Below are 20,771 nucleotides of genomic sequence, written 5' to 3'. Positions count from 1 at the left end.
AAAATTTTTTTGACAGAAATATGGCGAATTGTTGATTGAGTCATTTTAATTTTATAACTATTAACTCACTTTGATGCTAAATGCTAACATTTTACATTAAAAAAAGTAAAAATCATTATTCATCAACCGACTTTTGCTATTTTTGGGAACTTTTTTTTCATTTCAATCACAAAATCATATTTGACTACATTGCAAGATTTATTTTATATGTACTTTGATGAGTTAAATCTCAATTTGACCCTTGAAATTTAGTTTGATACTCAAAATGATCTCTACAATTTTGTCGGCCCCATTTAAAACTTACAAATTTACAATTATGGCTCTGCCTTGCTCCTACAATCATCTCCGTCACCGGAATGCTAATCTGACGCAATTGCATGACACAGTGAAAATTATTTAAACGACGGCGCATTGGTTTCGCGCCCAAACCCTTTGGAAACCACATCGTTTCAGTTTTTTGCATGGTTCTGAAAACCGGACCGGACCGGCCGATTCAACCGAAAAAGCCGAAAACCGGTTACCTAGCCGGTCCGGGTAACGTGAAAAACCGCCTGGCAAAAAACGGTAGAAAAACCGGTCGAACCGGCAGTTAACCGGCGAACCAGAAGAACCGTCCGGTTTTTTGGCGGTTTAGTGGTTTGCAACTTCACTAGCCAAACGACGTCGTTTTGGCTTTTTAAAAAAAAAATGCGTACGCGGAAGTCCCAAGCTCCTGACCTAACCCACTATGCCACAGCACTAACCTTAATCTGAGTAATCTCCCATTCTCCCCTCTCCTCCCCTCTCCAAGTGCATTCGGCGCCAGCCTCCATTCACCCACGAAGGCCACGATTGCCACCTACAGCCATCCACAGCAGCCGCGACCACCACCGGCCGAGCCCGCCTCCTCGTCGCCGAACGTCACCTAGCCCGCCTCCTCATTCGCCACCCACAACCATCCACAGCAGCCGCGACCACCACCGGCTGAGCCCACCTCCTCGTCGCCGAACGTCACCTAGCCCGCCTCCTCATTCGCCACCCACAACCATCCACAGCAGCCGCGAGCACCACTCGGCCGAGCCCGCCTCCTCATTCGCCGGTAAGACTCTATTCTTGTCTCCTCTATGCTGCCTTCTTGATTTTGGATTTTGATTTTCTGAGGTTCTGTGAGCTCGCCTGTTCTATGCTGCCTTCTTGATTTTGGATTTTGATTTTCTGATGTTTTTTATTTTGAATATGTTTTGCTGCTTCTGTTTGCTGCTTCATGAATGATGATGAATATTTTTTGTTGCTTCTTATTTTGATTGCTGTTTCATTATTTTCATGATTGCTGTTTTTGATTTTGAATATGTTTTCCTGCTTCTGTTAGCTACTTCATGAATCATGATGAATATTTTTTGCTGCTGCTAATATGTTTGCTGTTTTATTATTTTCATGATCGCTGTTTTTGATTTTGAATATGTTTTGCTGCTTCTGTTAGCTGCTTCATGAATCATGATGAATATGTTTTGCTTCTTATTTTGTGAGCTCGCCTGTTTTTTTATTTTGAATATGTTTTGATACTTCTGTTTTGCTGCTTCTGTTAGCTGTTAGCTGCTTCTGAGGTTCTGTTAGCTGCTTGCTGTTTCATTATTTTCATGGTTTTCTGAAGTTGTTTTCTGTTCTTTGATTTTCTGATTGTTATAGATGGAACAATCACAAAGTAACCCACAGCCACAAGATAATGCTGTTCAAGATTCTTAAACTGGTTCATCCAGAGGTAAATCTGATCCAGCTTGGCAGTATTTTACAGTGAAGTATGACAAAAATAACAAGGCTCAATATACATGTATTTTTTGCTTGAATACTTACAATGGGGGGGATATATAGAATGAAATATCATCTTACAAAAATCTCTGGACAAATTAAAGTTTGTGACAAAGTAACTGAAGATGTTGAACTTCAATTCAAAAGGCTTTTGGAGGAAAACAAAAAAAATAAGGCAGAAAAAAGAAAATATACAGCTGATTGTTATGATGTGGAAAGTGAAACACAAGCGGAAGAAGAGGGTAAAGCACCTAATCCTGTACAACCTTCGGCTCCTGCAACAATGGGAGACAAAGGAAAGAGAAGAGCGATTGCTGCTACTCCAATTGGAAGTTATTTTAAGGAAAGGACTACGATAGGCTCTCAACCAACTTTGAAAAGTGTCTTGGCCAGTAAACAAGTTAAACACAAGGTTAAGTTGGGGCTTGCAAGATGGATCATTGATGCACGGATTCCATTCAATGCAATTCAATCGCCTTACTTTTAACCTACCTTGGACGGCGTTGCTGCAATTGGACCTGGTTTCAAGGGACTATCGTATGATGAAATGAGAGTTCATTTGATGGCCGATCTTAAGAAGGAGTGTCAGTTGCTTGTTGAAGGTTATAGAAGCTCGTGGAAAAGGACTAGTTGTACACTGATGGCAGATGGCTGGACTGATCAAAGGCAGCGTACGTTAATTAATTTTCTAGTTTATTATCCTGCTGGTATGTCATTTGTTAAGTCTGTTGATGCTTCTGATATGATAAAAACTGTCGATACATTGTTTAAATTGTTTGCTGAGGTTATTGAGTGGGTTGGGTCTAGTAACATTGTGCATGTGGTTATTGATAATGCTGCGAATTATGTATCTGCTGGAAAACTCATTCATGAAAAGTATCCAAACATTTTTTGGTCTCCTTGTGCTGCTCATTTCATCAATCTTATCTTGAAAGACATAGCAAGTCTTCCTCACATAGCTGACCTTGCCTCTCGTGCTTCAAAAGTGGCTGTCTTTGTTTACAATCATATGATTTTCTTGTCATGGCTTAGAAAAAGAAAAGAGTGGAAAGAAATTGTTCGACCAGGAGTAACACGTTTTGCTACTGTTTTCATTACTTTGAAAAGTATATATGATCATAAAGAAGACTTGCAATCATTGGTGATTGACAAATATTTCACTTCTCATAAATTATCCAAGAGTGTCAATGGGAAGATGGTTAGTTCAATTATCTTGGATAGTAAGTTTTGGGAGGATTGTTTTACTACTGTTATGCTTGTTGGTCCTCTAATTAAGTTATTGAGGCTTGTTGATGCTGATGAGAAACCTTCTCTGGGTATCGTGTATGCGGGCATGCAAAGAGCCAAAATTAATATCAAGACAATGTTTAGAAATAGGAAATCTGCATACACACCTTATACAAGTATCTTGAAAATGCGGTGGGATAAGCATTTGAAGCGTGACCTCCATGCAGCAGCATACTTTTTGAATCCAAATTACTTCTATAGTGAGGAGTTTGTTGAGAAGGCAAATATCTTGAGGTTTTTGCTTGATTTATTTGATATTGAAACTCTTTGCGATGACTTGGTTGCCGCAATGCAAGAGATACAGTTATATCGAGATCGAAAAGGAAGTTTTGGAAGGGAAAGTGCATTGAAAGCAATTAAGAGACTTAAACCTGGTAAGTATTTATATTTCTATGTTCAATTTACTTTGAATGTTTTTTAAATATTGAATGAGAATTGATGGTTGAATTTCATATTCTGGTAGGTGAATGGTGGAGGCTACACGGTGGGAGTGCTCCTAACTTGCAAAAAATGGCAATTCGTCTTCTTCATCAAACATCTTCATCATCCGGATGCGAGAGGAACTGGAGCCTCTTTGAACAAATCCATTCAAAGAGGAGGAACCGATTAGAGCATCAAAGGCTAAGTGACATTGTTTATGTCACTTATAATCTACGCCTTCAATCTAGAATGCATCGCAAGAAGGAGAATTATGATTCAATTGACATTCAAAGAATTGACACAGTAGATTTTTGGGTAATGCCGGATGAAGATGATCCTAAATTTACTAATGAAGACATCGAAGGCATTGAAAATTTAATTTATACGGATAATGCTATGCCTTCATATCCTACAGGTGATTAAAATAGCAAAACTTGTTTCATTTCCTCTCAATATCTTATGTAAAGTTGTAACTTTAATATTTTCTTGGTTTTCTATTTTATTTTATTAGATGGAGGAGATGTGGAACTTGATGTGGATTTCCCTAATGTTGCTGATTCTTCAAATACAGCTTCTTTTGGTGGTACTTCTGATGATGGTGACTTTGGATTACCTGTTTATGATGGAGATGTTGGAACACTTAATGATAATTATGATTTTTGATGAGTTGCACCTTTGATTATTTGAAAACGTGCTAGTAATTGTATCTTTTGAATGTAGAACATTATGGGTTTGTCATTATGTACGTTTTATTTTTTGTTTAGTTATAAACTTTGATGTTTGAAGTTGTTTGTGAACCTCTAATATTAAGTAATGGATAATTTATTATGTGAAATATTAAATTTTATTAAATTAGAAATTATTGAATTTATATACTTAATATTATTTTAAGTTTTTTAATAATTTTATTTAATATTTAATTAAACCGGTTGAACCCCGATCGAACCAGTAAACCATTGAACCAGTGACCTCACTGGTTTATTGACTGGTCCGGTTCTCGCAACCTTGGTTTTTTGTGAGTTAAAACTCTCCTTTTTTTTCACTACGACGAATCGACGATCATAAGTTGCAAAAACATCAAGAAAATCCTTACACTACGTGCTTTTCAAAGGGTTTGGGCGCGAAACCAATGCGCCGTCGTTTAAGTAGTGTCCACCATATCATGCAATTGCGTCAGATCAGCATTCTGGTGACAGAAATAATCGCAGGGACAAGACAGAGCCACGATTGCAAATTTGGAAGTTCTAATTGGGGGCCCACGAAATTATGGGGTCATTCTAAGCATCGGGCCAAATTTCAAGGACAAAATTGAGATTTAACACGTACTTTGATCTATTTTACATATTTAAAAGTATTTCAAACCTACTTAATAGTATCTCATCATTTATTTAAAGGTCCTTATTTTGGTATTCTCTTTAGTAATGTCCTAAATTAATCTCTAACGATATCTGTTTTAAATAAATTAGTCATTTGAAAAATTAATTTCATTTAGCCGAATGTTCAGTTTATTTATGCAAATGTTGGAAGTTCTTACCTTATGCATGCAACAATCCATTGACTAACGACATACCCTTAAATGGATTAGTCCTTAACCTGTCAAATTAAGAGATACCGTAGCCAATAAAAAAATTAAGTCTTTTAAAAAATTCGATAAATTAGTTCTAAATATTTTAAAATACTAGACAAAATTGACAAATGAAGAGACAAATTAATCCCTTATAGTATTTAAAATGCGACAAATTAATCTTTAATTTTCTGAATTTTGACATAGAACATTTTTAAAATTGTCAAACTAATTTGCCAACAACAAATATTGTTAAATAGTAGAGACCAATTTGAAGTATTACTCTTTTTTATTCCTTTTAATTAAATATGAGGTAAGCTTTTACAATAAGATCTGAGTTAGGTCATATTTAGACAAAGCCAAACGAAGATCTTTAAAGGAAGTTTGCCAAATAAAATCTAGGTTCATAGTCATAGTCTTATAGAAGCTCTTTAGAACTCAAATGACAGCTTTGAAAGAAATCATCCGAGTATGTGACATTTTTCATCTAATTGCTTACAAGGCACGTTGTTAATGCCTTGATCCCTGCTCTCTAATTTTCCATACTGAATTCCAAAATCAAGGGGCAGAAAGGTTACTTTACTAGTATACCAAAAAATTATTTAGTCAAATAAAAATAGCTTGGAGATATGACACTATACAATGGGATCCAACTCTATTTGGGGGGGCTTCATTAACAGATTATAACTACTCAGAAAACTTACATGCTTTTTCTTTATATAAGACTTCACATGTGCTCACTGTGATACAGCCATAATGATGAGAGAAAAAAAACATGACCTTGTTAATTAGTTATCACCATTGCTTTTTCCCCTTTTTCTTTCTCTTGCTGCTGCTGCCGCTTGCACCGGCACTACCATTGCCCTGGTTTTTCGTCCCGTTTCCAGGTTTGGAAGAGGGACTCTCGGCTGCAGCAGTGCCGTTGAAATTGTCGAATACACCAGCCTGTACGGCATTCTGCAACCACTCAAAGAATTCTTCCTCGGTCATGGTTTCTTCCATGTTAGGTGGCACTCGCGCACCTCTTTGACCTGAACTTGTTCCTTTACCGGAATTGTGCTTGGTCATTAAACTAGTGTTGACGTGAAAACTTGGCTTGTGAGTATTTGCTGGACATCTCATACCCTGCAATTAAAGGGTCCAGGGTTAAAGCCTTATGGATCTTTAATCTCAGTAACCAAAACAAGAATCAAGGTGCAAGCTGTGAACCGGGAGCAACCAAATATTAATGGTATTACGGAGATGACATATCACTATTTTACATACAATTCAATGCTAATCACATAAATCTTGTAATAATATGTTGTCCTAGATCAGTACACATATCAGAACAGTTCAAAGCTGCAATATTTGCACAATCAGAGGCTTTTTCTTTTGAAACCACCAATGGTATCTTATGTGAATAAATTCTTTCTACAAGCAAGTCCTAAAAAAAAGGAACCTGATTACCTGACAGATATACCATTCAGTGGCATTATATATCCTGCTATCAGCACATACATATGCAGCAGGGGTATCAACCTAAAGATAAAACAATTCAAATTGTTAAGAAAAATAATGTTTCTTATGGTAAGTAATGCTCACAAAATGTGGAATTCAAATACAAGTTATAAGGTATCTCCACAGTCAGGAAAATGAATCTATACCTTCTGCAATAAGCCGAAAAGAAATGGTTGGGAAGATTGTTCCACCCATCCATCACCATCCTTTGCTTGATGGAAGTCTTGGCAATCCTTCAAAAAAAAAAAAAAAAAAAAAGATAACCCATAGGAAAATGTTAGTGCCATGCTAGGTAGAAGATTACTGTCTCAATAGTCAATAGGGAAAGCACGCCGACAGAATGTTGGCAATCTCTTGCAAAGATGTAAAGACTGCCAATTATTTATTCTATGCAGGGTTTAAGGATTAAAGAAAAGATAGAGGAAACACCTGGCACCATCTAGCTCGAGACTTTTGTTTCTTAGTGTGTATCCAGACATGAAAGCCACCACATCTTTTGCAGGCTATCCGCCTTGAATCACCAAATGGGTCCTCACCATTTGCATCTGATCGTGCCAATCCTGAAGCAAAGAATCCGTGCCTACCATTCTGGAACATCAGTTGAAACCACAGCTAATGTTAGACAAGAGAATAATAACAATAATAATAAAAGACTATTGTCTATTAGGTTCAATAAATGGTCTGCAACATCAGAGTGAGTGTGTGCATGTGCACGCACACACAGCATGTTTTGTTTTATCTGTAAGCCATAACAATAGAAACAAGATTATAAAAAAATTAATAACAATTGGCTGTTAAATGGGGCAATAAAATATAAACAAAACAGTTGCGGTTCTTATTCCCCCCCAATACTCGTGAATTTTGATCCTGACCATGATATGTCTTAAGAGTGATAAGAATAAGTAGAATTTCTCAGTAGTTTCCTCAGTACTCAAATATCTGTAAAAGGCATAAATCATACCTTTTGAGAATCATTATGAAATCTGCGAAATACACTCAAAAGCTCTTCTCTCCTTAACTCGTCATCGTATGCTTTTCGCTTCAAGGAATCCATAAGAATCTGAAAAATCATTATATACATAGAGCATCTTAGGGTTGGATTTTCTTTTATGATTTGCAGGGCGAGCAAAAGCATAAAAAGTTTACCTCGTATGCATTCTGAAGTTTCTTGAAAGCTTCTGCAGCCTTTTCATTACCCATATTTTTGTCGGGATGAACCAACATTGCCTGATAACCAGTGAAACATGCTATTAGAAATAACGAGAATTATCAAGTAACAATTAGTGATATTGAAGGAAATTTGACTTGCGTACTACAAGCAACTAAATATCCAACCAAACTCCAATAGCACAAAAGCTTAGACTCATTCAAAAAATATAAAAGAAAAGAAAAAAAGAAGATTAAAAAAACAAATTTAAAGATAGCTGTGATGAGAATGACAACCTTCTTCCTATATTCCCGTTTCAGTACTGAAACATCTATATTTTGATACCGCGTGAAACCCAATGCTGAATAGTGATCAGAGCAGTTCAACAATCGGACAACTTCATCTTCAGACGTCAAATCAGAATCCACTCCACTAGTTGAAGGGTCTCCGGCATTACGATCAGCAAATGGTCCAGGCCCATTTTCAGAGGAGGAAGGCTGTGTTGTCTCATCATTAGAGAAACCTGATTGAGCATGCATGCCGGCTCTTTGTTCAAAAGGATTGGACCTACTCTGTTGTTCGATGTTTTTCTTGAGGAAGTATATCAACACATCACTTGAGATAAAAGCTAAATTAAAAGCCAATAGCAAACGAAGCCACCCAACGTACAACCAAGCACAATAGACAGAATACGAGGTCATGATAAATAGTGCCAGACGTTCATGACTTAACATAAATGCCAATCCTGAATTTCAAAGAGTCAAAGGCTTAGCAAGTTTGGCAAGAATTATATCAACTGGTGTATATCAACATTTTCAATGCATATCTATTCTTTTGTAATATGATCCCTTGTAGAGGAGAAGATAGATAGAAGACGTTCAAAGCAACAGACATGGGAAAAATAATCACCTCCGAGGATGACGAAAAATGTCGTGGTCCAAAAGCTACCATAAAACCACAAGAATACAACCCCAATGATTGCAACTACCAAAACTGCAAGGGTGAGCCCGACAAAAAATCCAATTAAGGCAGCTAGGCCCTGATCAATAACAAATCCAGTCAGCTAGAATAAGGGGGAAACAAATATAAGACCTAATTTAAGAATGGGAGAGAATTAACATCGAACAAATACACAAAGCATCGAATGATAAAGGATTGTGAGGAGGTACATATAGTCACTGCTAAATTAAGTGTAACATTTAGGGGGGTTTCAAATTTTGAAAGTCAAATAATTTCCAAGACAATTGCAGTTCACAATAATTCAACCTATGTAAAAACAGAACCATCTTCTGGAAATGGTTTTCAGCTCACATGAACATTTATTCATTGAGTAGAACAATACCATTCGGATTTTTCGTTTTCTTCTTTCTTTCTTTTTTAATTTATTTCTTGCTGGATAATCACTTGCATATCTGAACAAAAAATTGCAACAAAAAGAAGTATCTATTGGAAGTTGGAAACAGCATCCAATATGTGCAAGATTAACATAGTAAAATAAAATTAATCAGGAATATAATTATAAAGCTATAGATGCAGGATAATGTAACAGTTTCCAAATCATACCTCTGATTAACCACCAGTGAACACTAGAATGCTGATGTTACATTGTCATAAGGGTAAAAACAGAAATTTATAACGATTCAACAATATGACTAAGAAGATAAGATTGACTTGGTCGTATAATCAATTAATCATAACAATTTCAATTGCAAAGATTTTCTCACTAGACAAACTGTAATTAAATAAGAAGAAATAACAATTGTGACTGGGACTTACCAGGACAACAAGAAACTTGAGCATCCCTATCATACTAATCACAGAGAATACGCTGCACCATATAACAGAGAAAAAGGACGTTGTCCCCATACGTACAAATGAATCGAAACCCCTTATCGCACAATCCAGCCAAAACACCGATAACAGAAGCATTATGTTCCCAAGATGCATGAGCCATTTTAACAAAACAGGATATGCCTTCTTAATTTTCATTCTGAGATTATCACAGGTTTTAAGAGTGACATTTGCAAAGGATAAAAACAGTGGCTTCTGCCGGGTTAGCCATCCAGTAACTGCTGTAAAAATGGATAACACCGACAACCTTATACGCCTAATGATCACACGATCAGCAAGCTCAGCATTTTCCACCAAACTTTTCACTTTCAAACCATCAAGTAAACAGCTCAATCTACTCTTCATACTCTGTTGACCTAGATCACTCCCAGGCAAGGTCCCATTTTCCTCCTGTATTGGCACATCATGATTCAATCTTCCCCCACCTGAATCATTCCCTGAAGACACAGATTCCTCCATATCATGCTTTACGAATTCCTCTTGCTTCTCTTTCCTCAAAGACTTCTCATAATTTTGCTCACTGCTAATGTCATCACAAGCAGAAGCAACCTCACTTCCACTCTGCGAAAAATGGCTCGGGCTGTCGCCATTTGCTAATTCTTCCCCAGGATAAACCTTCACCTGAGTCCCTCCTTTGGCATGACCTTTCATACCTTCCCCAGGATAAACCTTTGGAAGAACACCCCCAGAAACCCCCTTTTTGTTTGCCAATCCATTCTTCTGCTGATTACCCTTCCGAGCCATTAAGCTATATTAAAACCTTGAGGAATCACCCAAAAGCTAGGGCTCAAGTTAAGCCATTTCAAACTCCACGTTCAGTCCTAAAACACCTGAATAGTTATGCAAAAATGAATGGTTACGCCCGAAATTAACGCATAGGGCCTATACCGCAAGAAAAATCGAAAATTCGATAGCCCATGCGATCAAAACCCTAAAAGTCCCAAATTCAGCAAAACCCAGTTCTTGATTTCATCAATTAGCAAGGACCACATAAAAAAAATCCAAAGAAAAGAAAAAATCAAAAGAAGCGTGTAAATAGTGAAGTATATCGAATAACGGGAATAGAAATAGGGAAAGAGCTTGAGATCATAGAAAAGAACGAACCTTGAAGCGCGCTGCAAGACGATGATGAGACAGCAGAAGGAACAAAAAAGGGAAAAAAGAGGGGCAAGCAAGGGAGAGAAAGAGGGGAATTCGGGGCATAGAGAAACCCTAATTGGGGATGTGGAAATGAAGAAGAAGGGGGAAAGAGAGTGTCTCTGAGACAGTGAGTGTGTGTGTAGGTGCGTCTGAGATAAAGAAAGAGAGGAAGAGAATATTGGGCGTTGGTGTTGGTGTTTGTGTTTTGCAGAGAGAGAGAGAGAGAGAGAGAGAGAGAGAGAGAGAGAGAGAGTAACGAAGTTGCGTTGTTGCGTTTGGAGCAAAATTGGATCCTGTCCTCCTACTCATTATTGTAAGAGGTTTTTTACTTTCTTTTCCCTTTTATTTTTAAGAAAAAAAATATTTACCCAGGAGCTCATTTTCAGCTCTCATCCACTCACAAAGTCACAATCTCACATGTCACATGTCGCATCTTTAGTTAAAATTTAATAATTATATTACTTATACATTAAAATTAACTACTAAAAAATAAACAACTGTTATATATTTATGTATAAATATATATAATTTAATTTATTTTTAATATATATTTTTATATTTTAATATATATATATATAATATAACTAATTTTAATATATATTCAATAATATTATATTATTTTTACACCAAATTGTTTTGATATTTATATAAAACTACGATAATTATTAATTATTGTTAATTAATAAATAAAAGGAAATGTCTATTATTTGTTACGAATATATTAGTATTAAAATAATATTTATAAAGGATATATATCACATGATTGAAAAGTGAAAATTTATTTTATTTGGCAACGCTCACATAAAAATGTATTTATATAATTGATAGCTAAGATATATTTATTATTGTTATTATTAAGTATTTTGTTACCAAATGTTTAAGAATTTTTCATTTTTGTGTGAGTGGAGATTTGAATGTAAAGAAAAAAAAATAAAAGGATTCGATTTTTTGTTTAAATAAATAAAATAAAAGTAATATTTATCGAAATAAATAATTTTAAAAATATTTACTGTTTTGTGTTTCTTAATCTTATCTCGTTTACACTGCAAACGAGATAAAGTCGTACCGCACCTATAAGTATAAGTCGTTCACAACAAGTCTCTGGTCCCATTTTGACTTAGTCAACCTCTTTTTCCCCTCTTTTTACCCTTTCCTACCATATTTGAAATTAATACGGTGATGGCACGCCAGGGGGAACGACGAGAACATCAACAGACTAAACGAGATGTCGCATTACGCCGGGGCGACCAACTTCGAGGTTAGTTGCGTTCTGTTCGGTTAATCTAAGTATGTGGACATTGTCAGGGTAGTCTCGTAGTGACAAGCACTGAGTAAAATGCTTTAGGGATTGGACTGTATGATAAATTTAGAAATGTATTTGGTTGTGTAAGATTGGTATGACTTAATTAGAATTCGCTTACCGACATATGTAATTTAGAGACATGTGTAGACTAGAGACATGAAAGTATGTTATTAAGTAGAAGTATCTCTATATTCTTAAATAGACTACAAAAATTTATGATTATCTCTTTATAAGTTAAAAATTTTTTATTTATTCCGCAGAGGCCTCGCCTTCTACTGCCCTCGCGAGTCAGCCATACCCTCCCTCCACCTGGACGCCATCCTCCTGTATCTGGCTAAGGCCGGTTTCGGCGACACGGTGCCCCTCAGGGACTTCACTTTTGACAATTCCCTGATTTTGGCACTCGCGGAGCGATGGCGTTCAGAGACGCACACATTTCACCTCCCGTGGGATGAGGTCACTATCACCCTGCAAGACGTGGCATACCACCTAGGCCTACGCACACACAGAAATCCCGTTGGGGGTGCCTTTGTGACTTTGGTAGGTGGTATGGAACGGAGACGAGGGCCATGGTGGAACAGCTGCTTGGTGCCATGCCTCCAGTGGCGGGCGGCGGCATAGCAGGCTAGGCAGAAGAAGGAGTCGTTCACGCTGAAGCTAGTGTAGTTGCGTGATCGTGTCCGCCAGATGCCCTCGATCGACGACCCAGAGACCCTCCGACAGTATGCCCGGTGCTATATTATGTTATTGATCGGAGGGTATCTGTTAACAGACAAGTCCAACAACCTGGTGCACATACGTTGGCTACCGCTTTTCCGGGACTTCGCGGAGCGTAGGGCGTTATCTTGGGGCTCTGCTGTGCTGGCCTGGACGTACCGGTCACTATGTTTAGCGGCACAGCGGGCGGTCACGGACATGGCGACATGAATTGGCGGTGGTGCGAGTGGTCGGTCGTCCTGCACATAGGTCGGGTATACGAAACTCCCACCACCACTGTGTCCCACCTCTGGGAAAAGCTCCATTACCTGCTCCACCATGATCCTCCCATAGATGTCGAACATCAATCGCACATGCTCGTCTCCTAGAAGTTGAAATAGTCAAAATCGGAAGACTCTGTTACCCATGGGTGCCAGCAACCTATAGGCCACTCTTCTGATTTCCCTCGCTTGTGTACCACCGAACTTGCTTAATATCAAACTCCTCAAATCGGATAACGTGTCCACACGCTGAGTGTGATACAATATCGGATCCTCACACTCAAATGTCACCCCATTATCGCCATTTTTCATACGACAATTGGGATAAACAAGCACAATTATGTATGAATTGTTACTGGCCATTAATGCCTTGCATTTGTGAGAAATATAAGACACAAAAAAGATAGGAAAAATTTGTGAAGAATACCAAAGATTATACATCCTTTTATAGATACTGAAATTGTCATATATATATTTCGTTTACAGTGTAAACGAGATAGACATGTTGCAGCTGACGTGTCTTATCTCATTTACACTGTAAACGAGATACATACAATGTCATCTCGTTTATACTGTAAACGAGATAAGATTAAGAAACGTAAAACGTTAAATATTTTTAAAATTATTTATTTCGATAAATATTACTTTTATTTTATTTATTTAAATAAAAAATCCTCGTTAACAATGGAGAAAACACCGAAAAAATTGGGACGTTTTCTGCATCTTTTATTTTTTTATTACATTTAATATATTAAAAATAGAATTTAATCTTTATATATTATTGATATAAAAGAATTTTTTACACATAATCAATTATATATTTTTTAATTAATAAAAATAATTAATTTTTAAATTTATTATTTAAAAATTATTTAGATATGTAAACTTTGATTAATGACTATATAAAATTCGTTACACTATCCATCATAAAAGTAAATTCTTAAAATTATTAAAAAAATACCATTTAAATACATGTTAGTTAAAATTAAATACAACTTTCAACCAAATATACTATCAATTTTGGAATGGAAGAGTATTGGGTCAAAATTGGGATAAGGTGCATATGTGGAGGTGCATATGTGGGTGGTAGTTGCATCCATAGCACTTAGCACACAACAGAAACGGGACCAAATCCTCTCTCTTCCCCATGGAGCGCTGCCCAATGTGTTTTGGGCTTTTGGCCTTGGATTTTCTCAATTAATTAACAACATATTACATATCCCACTAGATAATTGAAAATGTTGCATCATGCTCAATTCCAAGACAACAAAACTTCTTCCAAATCAAATTGACTTCCATCAAAATAATGCTTACTAGTACTATTTTAAAATGAAAAAATAATTTATGATTGTAATTGATTTTCCTAATTAACTAAAATATTCTTTCAAATATTATTTATAAATTTTTATTAATGTATATTTTTAAAATATTCAATCTAATTTGATGTATTTTGATTTTATTTATTTAGTTATTATTCATGTCCTGACTCAAAAAATATAGTCCGACCCAAATGAATAGAAGCTCATTAAAAAGATCTAATTACTACATCTATCGGATTTCATAGAGGTCGAGCATGACGACAGCAGTTCACCTCTACTTGTTTGAATAAGTAATTAACTCTTAAGACATTTCTCACTTATCTATAAGTGAAATCTCAATAATTTTTCTAGAAAAATAAAACAGTTATCCATCATTAAAAGTGGAACTACTCTAAAAAATAGTTATCTTTTCTACTATAAATATATTAGCATCTTCATGTATATTCAGGACCTAATTTACTAAAAACCTGTCTAAAACTCTTGCTAACTTAAGTATCGGAGTCCCTTGCAGATATCACTCTCACCTCCTCACGAGGAACTCGGACGACGACACCTCGGCACCAATACAAATCGAACGCTGCCTCAGAAAGAGTATGGACCTCACATCTAAGCCCAAATACCACCCAGTTTCAGGTAACCCGCGGAACAGTTACTAAATTAGGTTTTATGTTTGTGGGTTTAGAATTTTCTTTATTTTAACTTAATAAGAGATTATAAATACCTTTTAAACTATTATAGTTGTAATATAGAGTAATTAGATGAGTGCCAAAAGCCCAAAACACTTTTTGATTTCGTGATGAAATTATATTGTGAACAAGTAAAGTTGAGTGAGTCCACTTCTTGTTACATCTAAAAATTTGGTAGAAAGTTGAGTGAGTCTCTTCAATTTAATTTTCAAATTATAGTGTGGACAAGTTAGGTTGAGGAGTCACTTTTTTTATATACCAAAAAATTAAATAGAAAGTAGAGTAATTCTATTTGTATTCAATTACAACCAATCTTTTTTTCTCTATTTCAATTTCAATATATCCTTTTTATTCAATTTCAATTCATGTCTTTTGTTTATCTTTTTTTCGTATCATTTGATATTTGATTTCAGGTATTAGATTAATTCTTATTAATCTATATTTTTTCTTCTTGTGTCAAAAAAAAAAAGTTCTCATATCCCTCGCATGCTTCTTTGTGTTTTTGTCGTCCTTGTCTTTTGTGTTTGTGTCTAAAAGGGTAAAGTATACTTTTTGTCCCTAAGGTTTGTAATTTTTTTTAAAAAATATCCCTAATATTTAATTTTATTCAATTTTGACTCTAATGTATTTGATTTATTCAATTTTATCCTTAACGTTTTTGATTTGTTTCAAAAGCATCCCTAAACGTTTTCAATTTTGTCTCCAACATTTCAAAAGGCATTAACATCAAGGGCTAATTTTGATACAAACCGAAAACGTTAAGGACAAAATTGAATATAATTAAACGTTAGGGATATATTTGAAGAAAATCACAAATATTAAAAAAAATACTTTATCCAAACCAAAAAAACAAAGAAAAAAATTGAAATTATTTTTCTTGTATTTGTTTTTTTCATACACTATTTTTTTAATTAAAAGATTCAAGGACAAATTTTTTTTAAGAGGAGAAGAATGATACGTGTTTCAAATGTTCGTAATATAAAAATTTCAAATATTATTTAGAAGTTATTAGTTTATATTTTTAGAATGTTCAATTTAATTTGATTTATTTTGATTTTGATTATTTAGTTAGTAAATTGGACTTTATAATTATGGATTTAGAATTTTTTTTGTTTTAACCTAATAAGAGGTTATAAATACCTTTTAAACTATTGTAGTCATAATATAGAGTAAATAGAGGAGTGTCAAAGTATTTTTTGGTTTCGTGATGAAATCATGATGTGGACAAGCAGGGATGGATCCAGAAATCTAAGAGTGGAGGAACCGAAAATTAAAATCTTGTATAATCAAATATAATGCTATATATTTAATAATAGATTTAATTATAATTAGTTTTTTAATTAAAAAATTAATGAATACTTGTCAAATAAAAGAATAATCTCATTTTTTTTAATTTTTTCATAATTTTTTATGGTTTTACATCTAATAAAATATAAAAATATATATTTTTAAATATTTTGTTAATTAATTTGCTTTATTAAGTATTTATGTGACAGTAAGTTATTTTTATGTTTTATATCATTAAAAAATAAGTTTAATTACTCTGTTGGTCCTTATAGTTTCGCAAAATTTTTAATTAGGTCACTATATTTTTTTTCTTTTATTGAGTCCTAACACTAATTTTTTTTTAATTGGGTCCCTATACTTTTTTTCCTTTTATTTGGTTCCTGCACCAATATTTTTTTAGTTAAGTCCCTATAAAATTAAGCCAATTACTACCAAGAAGGACCTAATTGAAAAAAAATTAGTGCAGGGATCCAATTAAAAAAAAAGTATAGGAATCTAATTAAAAATTTTGCAAAACTATAGAGACTAATAGAGTAATTAAACTTAAAAAATATGACATAAAATAATATAAATTAATTGCACTAACAATTTTGTTAGGTGAATTTAAAATATATTAAAGTATTTTTATATAATAATAGGGGTAAAAATTAATTAAAAATAATATAAAAAACAACTAAATAAATTTAGAAAAAAATAATATTATCATAAATAATATTAAAATATTTCTTATATAATTATAAATGTTAAAATTAATCTTAAAAAAATATAAAAAAATCTAAATTAAATAAAAAATACAAATAATATAAATATATGTAGAGAAATATAAATCCTAATACATAAAGAATAATAACTCTTTATATTATTACTACCCTATTAAATTTTACTTTATATAATACATCTATTATAATAGTATATGAGCTTTTAAAATTTGTTGGGGGACCAAGACCACTACTCACCTCCCCTGAGTCCGTCCCTGTGGACAAGTGAAGTTGAGTGAGTCTATCTCTAGTTACATCGGAGAATTTGGTAGAAGGTTGAGTGAGTTCATTTGATTTAATTCTCAAATTATAGTGTGGACAAGTTAGGTTGAAGAATTCTTTTCTTATTATATCAAAAAATTGAATAAAAAATACAGTAATTTTATTTGTATTCAATTTCAACTTATTCTATTTTTTCTATTTCAATTTCAATATATTTTTTTGTTCAATTTCAATTGATATCTTTTGTATATTTTTTTAATTAATTTTTTTATCTTTTAAGATTTTAGAATACAGAAATGCTATGTGCCTAGCGACGGTTCTAAGCATACATTTGTAAGGGCAAACGTTTTATAATTTGGAATTTTTTGAATAGTATATAATAGTAATATCTATTTATTTTTATTAAATTATTAAATTTGACTCTACAATAATGTTTTACTCAATTTTTGACACTTAACAATTAATTTAAAACCTTTATATTAAATGTTTGTCAAAATGATCAATTCTCAATTTAAACGAGATTGGTATTCTTTATTAAAAATCGACTCGAAAGAAAATTATTTATCTTCTTTTAAAATTAACTTTATTTTTTTCGTAAAAACTGCATTAATTGAAAGAATTTTTCTAACTATAACTATCAATAAGAGTCGGCTTCTAATTGTATTGAAAAGTAAATTTTTAAATAATTGTTTAGTGATATATATAGAAAGAGAAAATTTTCAAATTGTACTGTTAAAGAAAAAATTACTTAATTTTTTTAAAATATAAAACCTAAAGAAATAGAATTTTAAATTATATATTATTATTTAAATTACTATTTTTGTGTTTTAATTTGTAAATTAGATATTTTGAAGATTAATCATATTTTACGATAATAAAAAATAAGTATAACAATAATCATGCTATTTGTACATAAAAAATAACCATTCATAGAAAATACATATTAAAATATAAAATACATATAAAAAATGAATTAAATAATGTATGTATTTATACACAAATACATAACAGCTAATAGATGATTTGATAGCTGATTTTTTAAGTACACATAATTTTTTATTATAAAAATTATTGTCATGTTATATAAAATTTGTCCCCACTGTCAAAATTTTTTAGATCGTCACTGTAGGCACCTAAACATTTTTTAAACCAAGTTTTTAATCAAATCCTTACGTGTTTCCTCTTCTTTCTCCTCCTCTCCCTCTTCTTTCGTTATTGTCGTTGTCATCACCATCTTCTTCTTATGTGCACTGTTTTTTCAACGTCGTTATCGTTGTTGCTGCTGCCATTGCCATCAACATTGTCGCTGCCGCCATTGCTATCTTTCTCTTGATGATGTTGTTTAATTTCTTCTTTTCTTTTTCTTTCTCATGATCCTCTTTTATTATCATCATTATCGTCCTCGACTCCTCCTCGTCTTCATCTTCTTCTTCTCCCAACCAATGAAATTTGCACAGCATATAAATTTTGATGTACAACACAAATCTTAGAGCATAGCACAAAAATTTTGATGTAAAGCGTAGAAATTTTTGGAGGACTACATACTCAAAACATTGACTCACCCAATGAACAAAATACATTCACACAAAAATTTGTGTTCTATCTGCAAAACTTTGTATACTGTACCAATGAAATATGCACAACACATAAATTTTGATGTGCAATACAGAAATTTTTGAAAAACTACATACCCAGAACATTAACTCACCTAACTAACAAAATACATTCACAAACAAAAAGGGTTAAGTACGATTTTGGTCCCTAACGTAGAGGCCAAAAATTTATTTCGTCTTTGACATTTTTTCGCTACAAAATGGTCCATAAAGTTTCAATTTGTTTAAAAATTGTCCTTCGGACGAAAATACCCTTCCCCCATCTTCTCCCAAAAAGCAGAAACAGAAGCAGAATGCAGAAACGGCATGCAGAAGCAGAACCAGTGAAACAACAGTAACAATAAAACAATGACAACAACTAGAAAAACAACACCAACAACAACAATGGATAATAAAATTAAAGCAACAACAAAAGCAAAATCAGAAGCAAAGGCAAAAACAAAAAATAAAAAAAAGGCTGCGACGGTGATGGAAGAAGAGGGGCTGCGGCGGCAAACTGCGAATCACGAGGAGAGGAGAGATGCGGTGATGGTGGCGGATCGCGTGGTGGCGACGTCGCGAATTGCAACGAAAACGGCGAGGAAGTAGCGGTGAGAAAACAGCGATGGCGGCGGCAACGTGGTCTTCATCACATCACAGGCAGCGGCGTGATGACGACCTTTCCCACCCCCACCCCCGGATTGTCTTCCCCCCCTCTTCTCTTTCTCCCCACCCCCTTCGTTCCCTCCCCCCTTCTCTTTTCCCAACCCCACTTCGTTCCCTTTCTTTTTTATTTTATTTTATTTTATTTTATAATTTTTTTGTTAGGGATAAAATTGTAATAAAAATAAAAAATTTGGTAAAAAGGACGGTTTTAAAACAAACTGAAACTTTCGAGATCATTTTATTGCGAAAAAAGGTTGAGGATAAAATAAATTTTCAACCCAAACAAAAATTATGCTATGTGCAAAAATTTATGTGCTATATACAAAAATTTGTATATTGTATTAATAAAATATGCACAACACATAAATTTTGGTATATAATACAAAAAATTTGATGCATAGGATAGAAATTTAAATATGCACCACAGAATTTTTTGGAAAATTATCAAAATATTGACTCACCTAACTAACAAAATACATTTACAAGTAAAAATTTAGCTAATTTTTTTTATATTAATTAAATATGTGTGTAATAAATTATTGTTGGAAGTTTGGGTATTTTTGTTTGATATGGAGTTATTTTTTTAAAATTGATATTAATTAAATCGGACGGTCCGATTTGTTTGAAGAAGGAAAATAAGTTACAAATCGAACCTTTTAATTTATACTTTTACATTTTTTTATTTTTGAAAAAAAATTGAAGAGTCTGATTTCAATGTTTTTTTTTTAATTTTCAAAAACGTAAATCGGACAACTTGATTTATGATTCTTTTTAAAAATGTTAAACAACATAAATTTAGTAGGTCCGATTTTTAGAAATCACTGTGCAACTAAGATATCGATTTCTTTTCTCTAATAACATTAAAAAACACATCTCCTAAGCGCAAAAATGTGTGTGCTATGTGTGCAAATATTTGTATAGGATATCGGTAAATTTGTGTTATATGTATAATTTGTGTTATATCAATAAGTTTATATAATTTCAAACAAAAATTTATGTGCTGCAAAAAATACAAAAAAAAGAATAGTGACATAAGCACGTATTTTTTTATTGCTGGACTTGCACCACTTAATTAAACTTAGTTGAATATAACTCTTCTGAATATAGACTAAATTTGTAGTTCAAAAAATATATTTAATTTAATTTTTATTTAGAAAATTTTATAGTCACTTATTTTTAATTCAAATTTACTCTTTCTACAGCAACCGATTCAATTAGAAAACTCTTTAGACAACCTATTTCTACTGGAAAAAAAATTGCACTATTC

At 33.5% G+C, this 20,771-nt stretch overlaps 2 protein-coding genes across 3 annotated transcripts; one reads left to right on the top strand and one right to left on the bottom strand.

Annotated features, from left to right (window-relative positions):
- Window positions 1–2,494: 2,494 nt before the first annotated feature.
- On the top strand, window positions 2,495–4,155 carry LOC112794653 (uncharacterized). The gene is made up of 3 exons (XM_025836641.1): window positions 2,495–3,446; window positions 3,536–3,907; window positions 4,004–4,155. The coding sequence occupies exons 1-3, from the start codon at window positions 2,495–2,497 to the stop codon at window positions 4,153–4,155; spliced, it is 1,476 nt and encodes a 491-aa protein (XP_025692426.1).
- A 1,464-nt stretch (window positions 4,156–5,619) lies between these two features.
- LOC112796304 (uncharacterized) lies at window positions 5,620–11,009 on the bottom strand. Of its 2 annotated transcripts, none has more exons than XM_072235072.1 (10): window positions 10,659–11,009; window positions 9,480–10,516; window positions 8,613–8,742; window positions 8,000–8,448; window positions 7,703–7,783; window positions 7,518–7,616; window positions 6,986–7,144; window positions 6,703–6,789; window positions 6,506–6,577; window positions 5,620–6,181 (listed from the first exon to the last, which is right to left on the bottom strand). In XM_072235072.1, the coding sequence occupies exons 2-10, from the start codon at window positions 10,296–10,298 to the stop codon at window positions 5,852–5,854; spliced, it is 2,226 nt and encodes a 741-aa protein (XP_072091173.1). In that variant the 5' UTR covers window positions 10,299–10,516; window positions 10,659–11,009; the 3' UTR covers window positions 5,620–5,851. The 2 variants fall into 2 exon arrangements, with proteins under 2 accessions (XP_072091173.1, XP_025694470.1); XM_025838685.3 differs by having other exon boundaries at window positions 9,480–10,384.
- Between the last annotated feature and the right edge of the window lie 9,762 nt (window positions 11,010–20,771).

This window comes from Arachis hypogaea, chromosome 4 (genome assembly GCF_003086295.3).
Source record: "Arachis hypogaea cultivar Tifrunner chromosome 4, arahy.Tifrunner.gnm2.J5K5, whole genome shotgun sequence".
In the NCBI taxonomy this organism is placed as follows: domain Eukaryota; kingdom Viridiplantae; phylum Streptophyta; class Magnoliopsida; order Fabales; family Fabaceae; genus Arachis; species Arachis hypogaea.
Note: the sequence above shows the minus strand (reverse complement) of the source record. Positions and strands in the feature narration are given on the sequence as shown.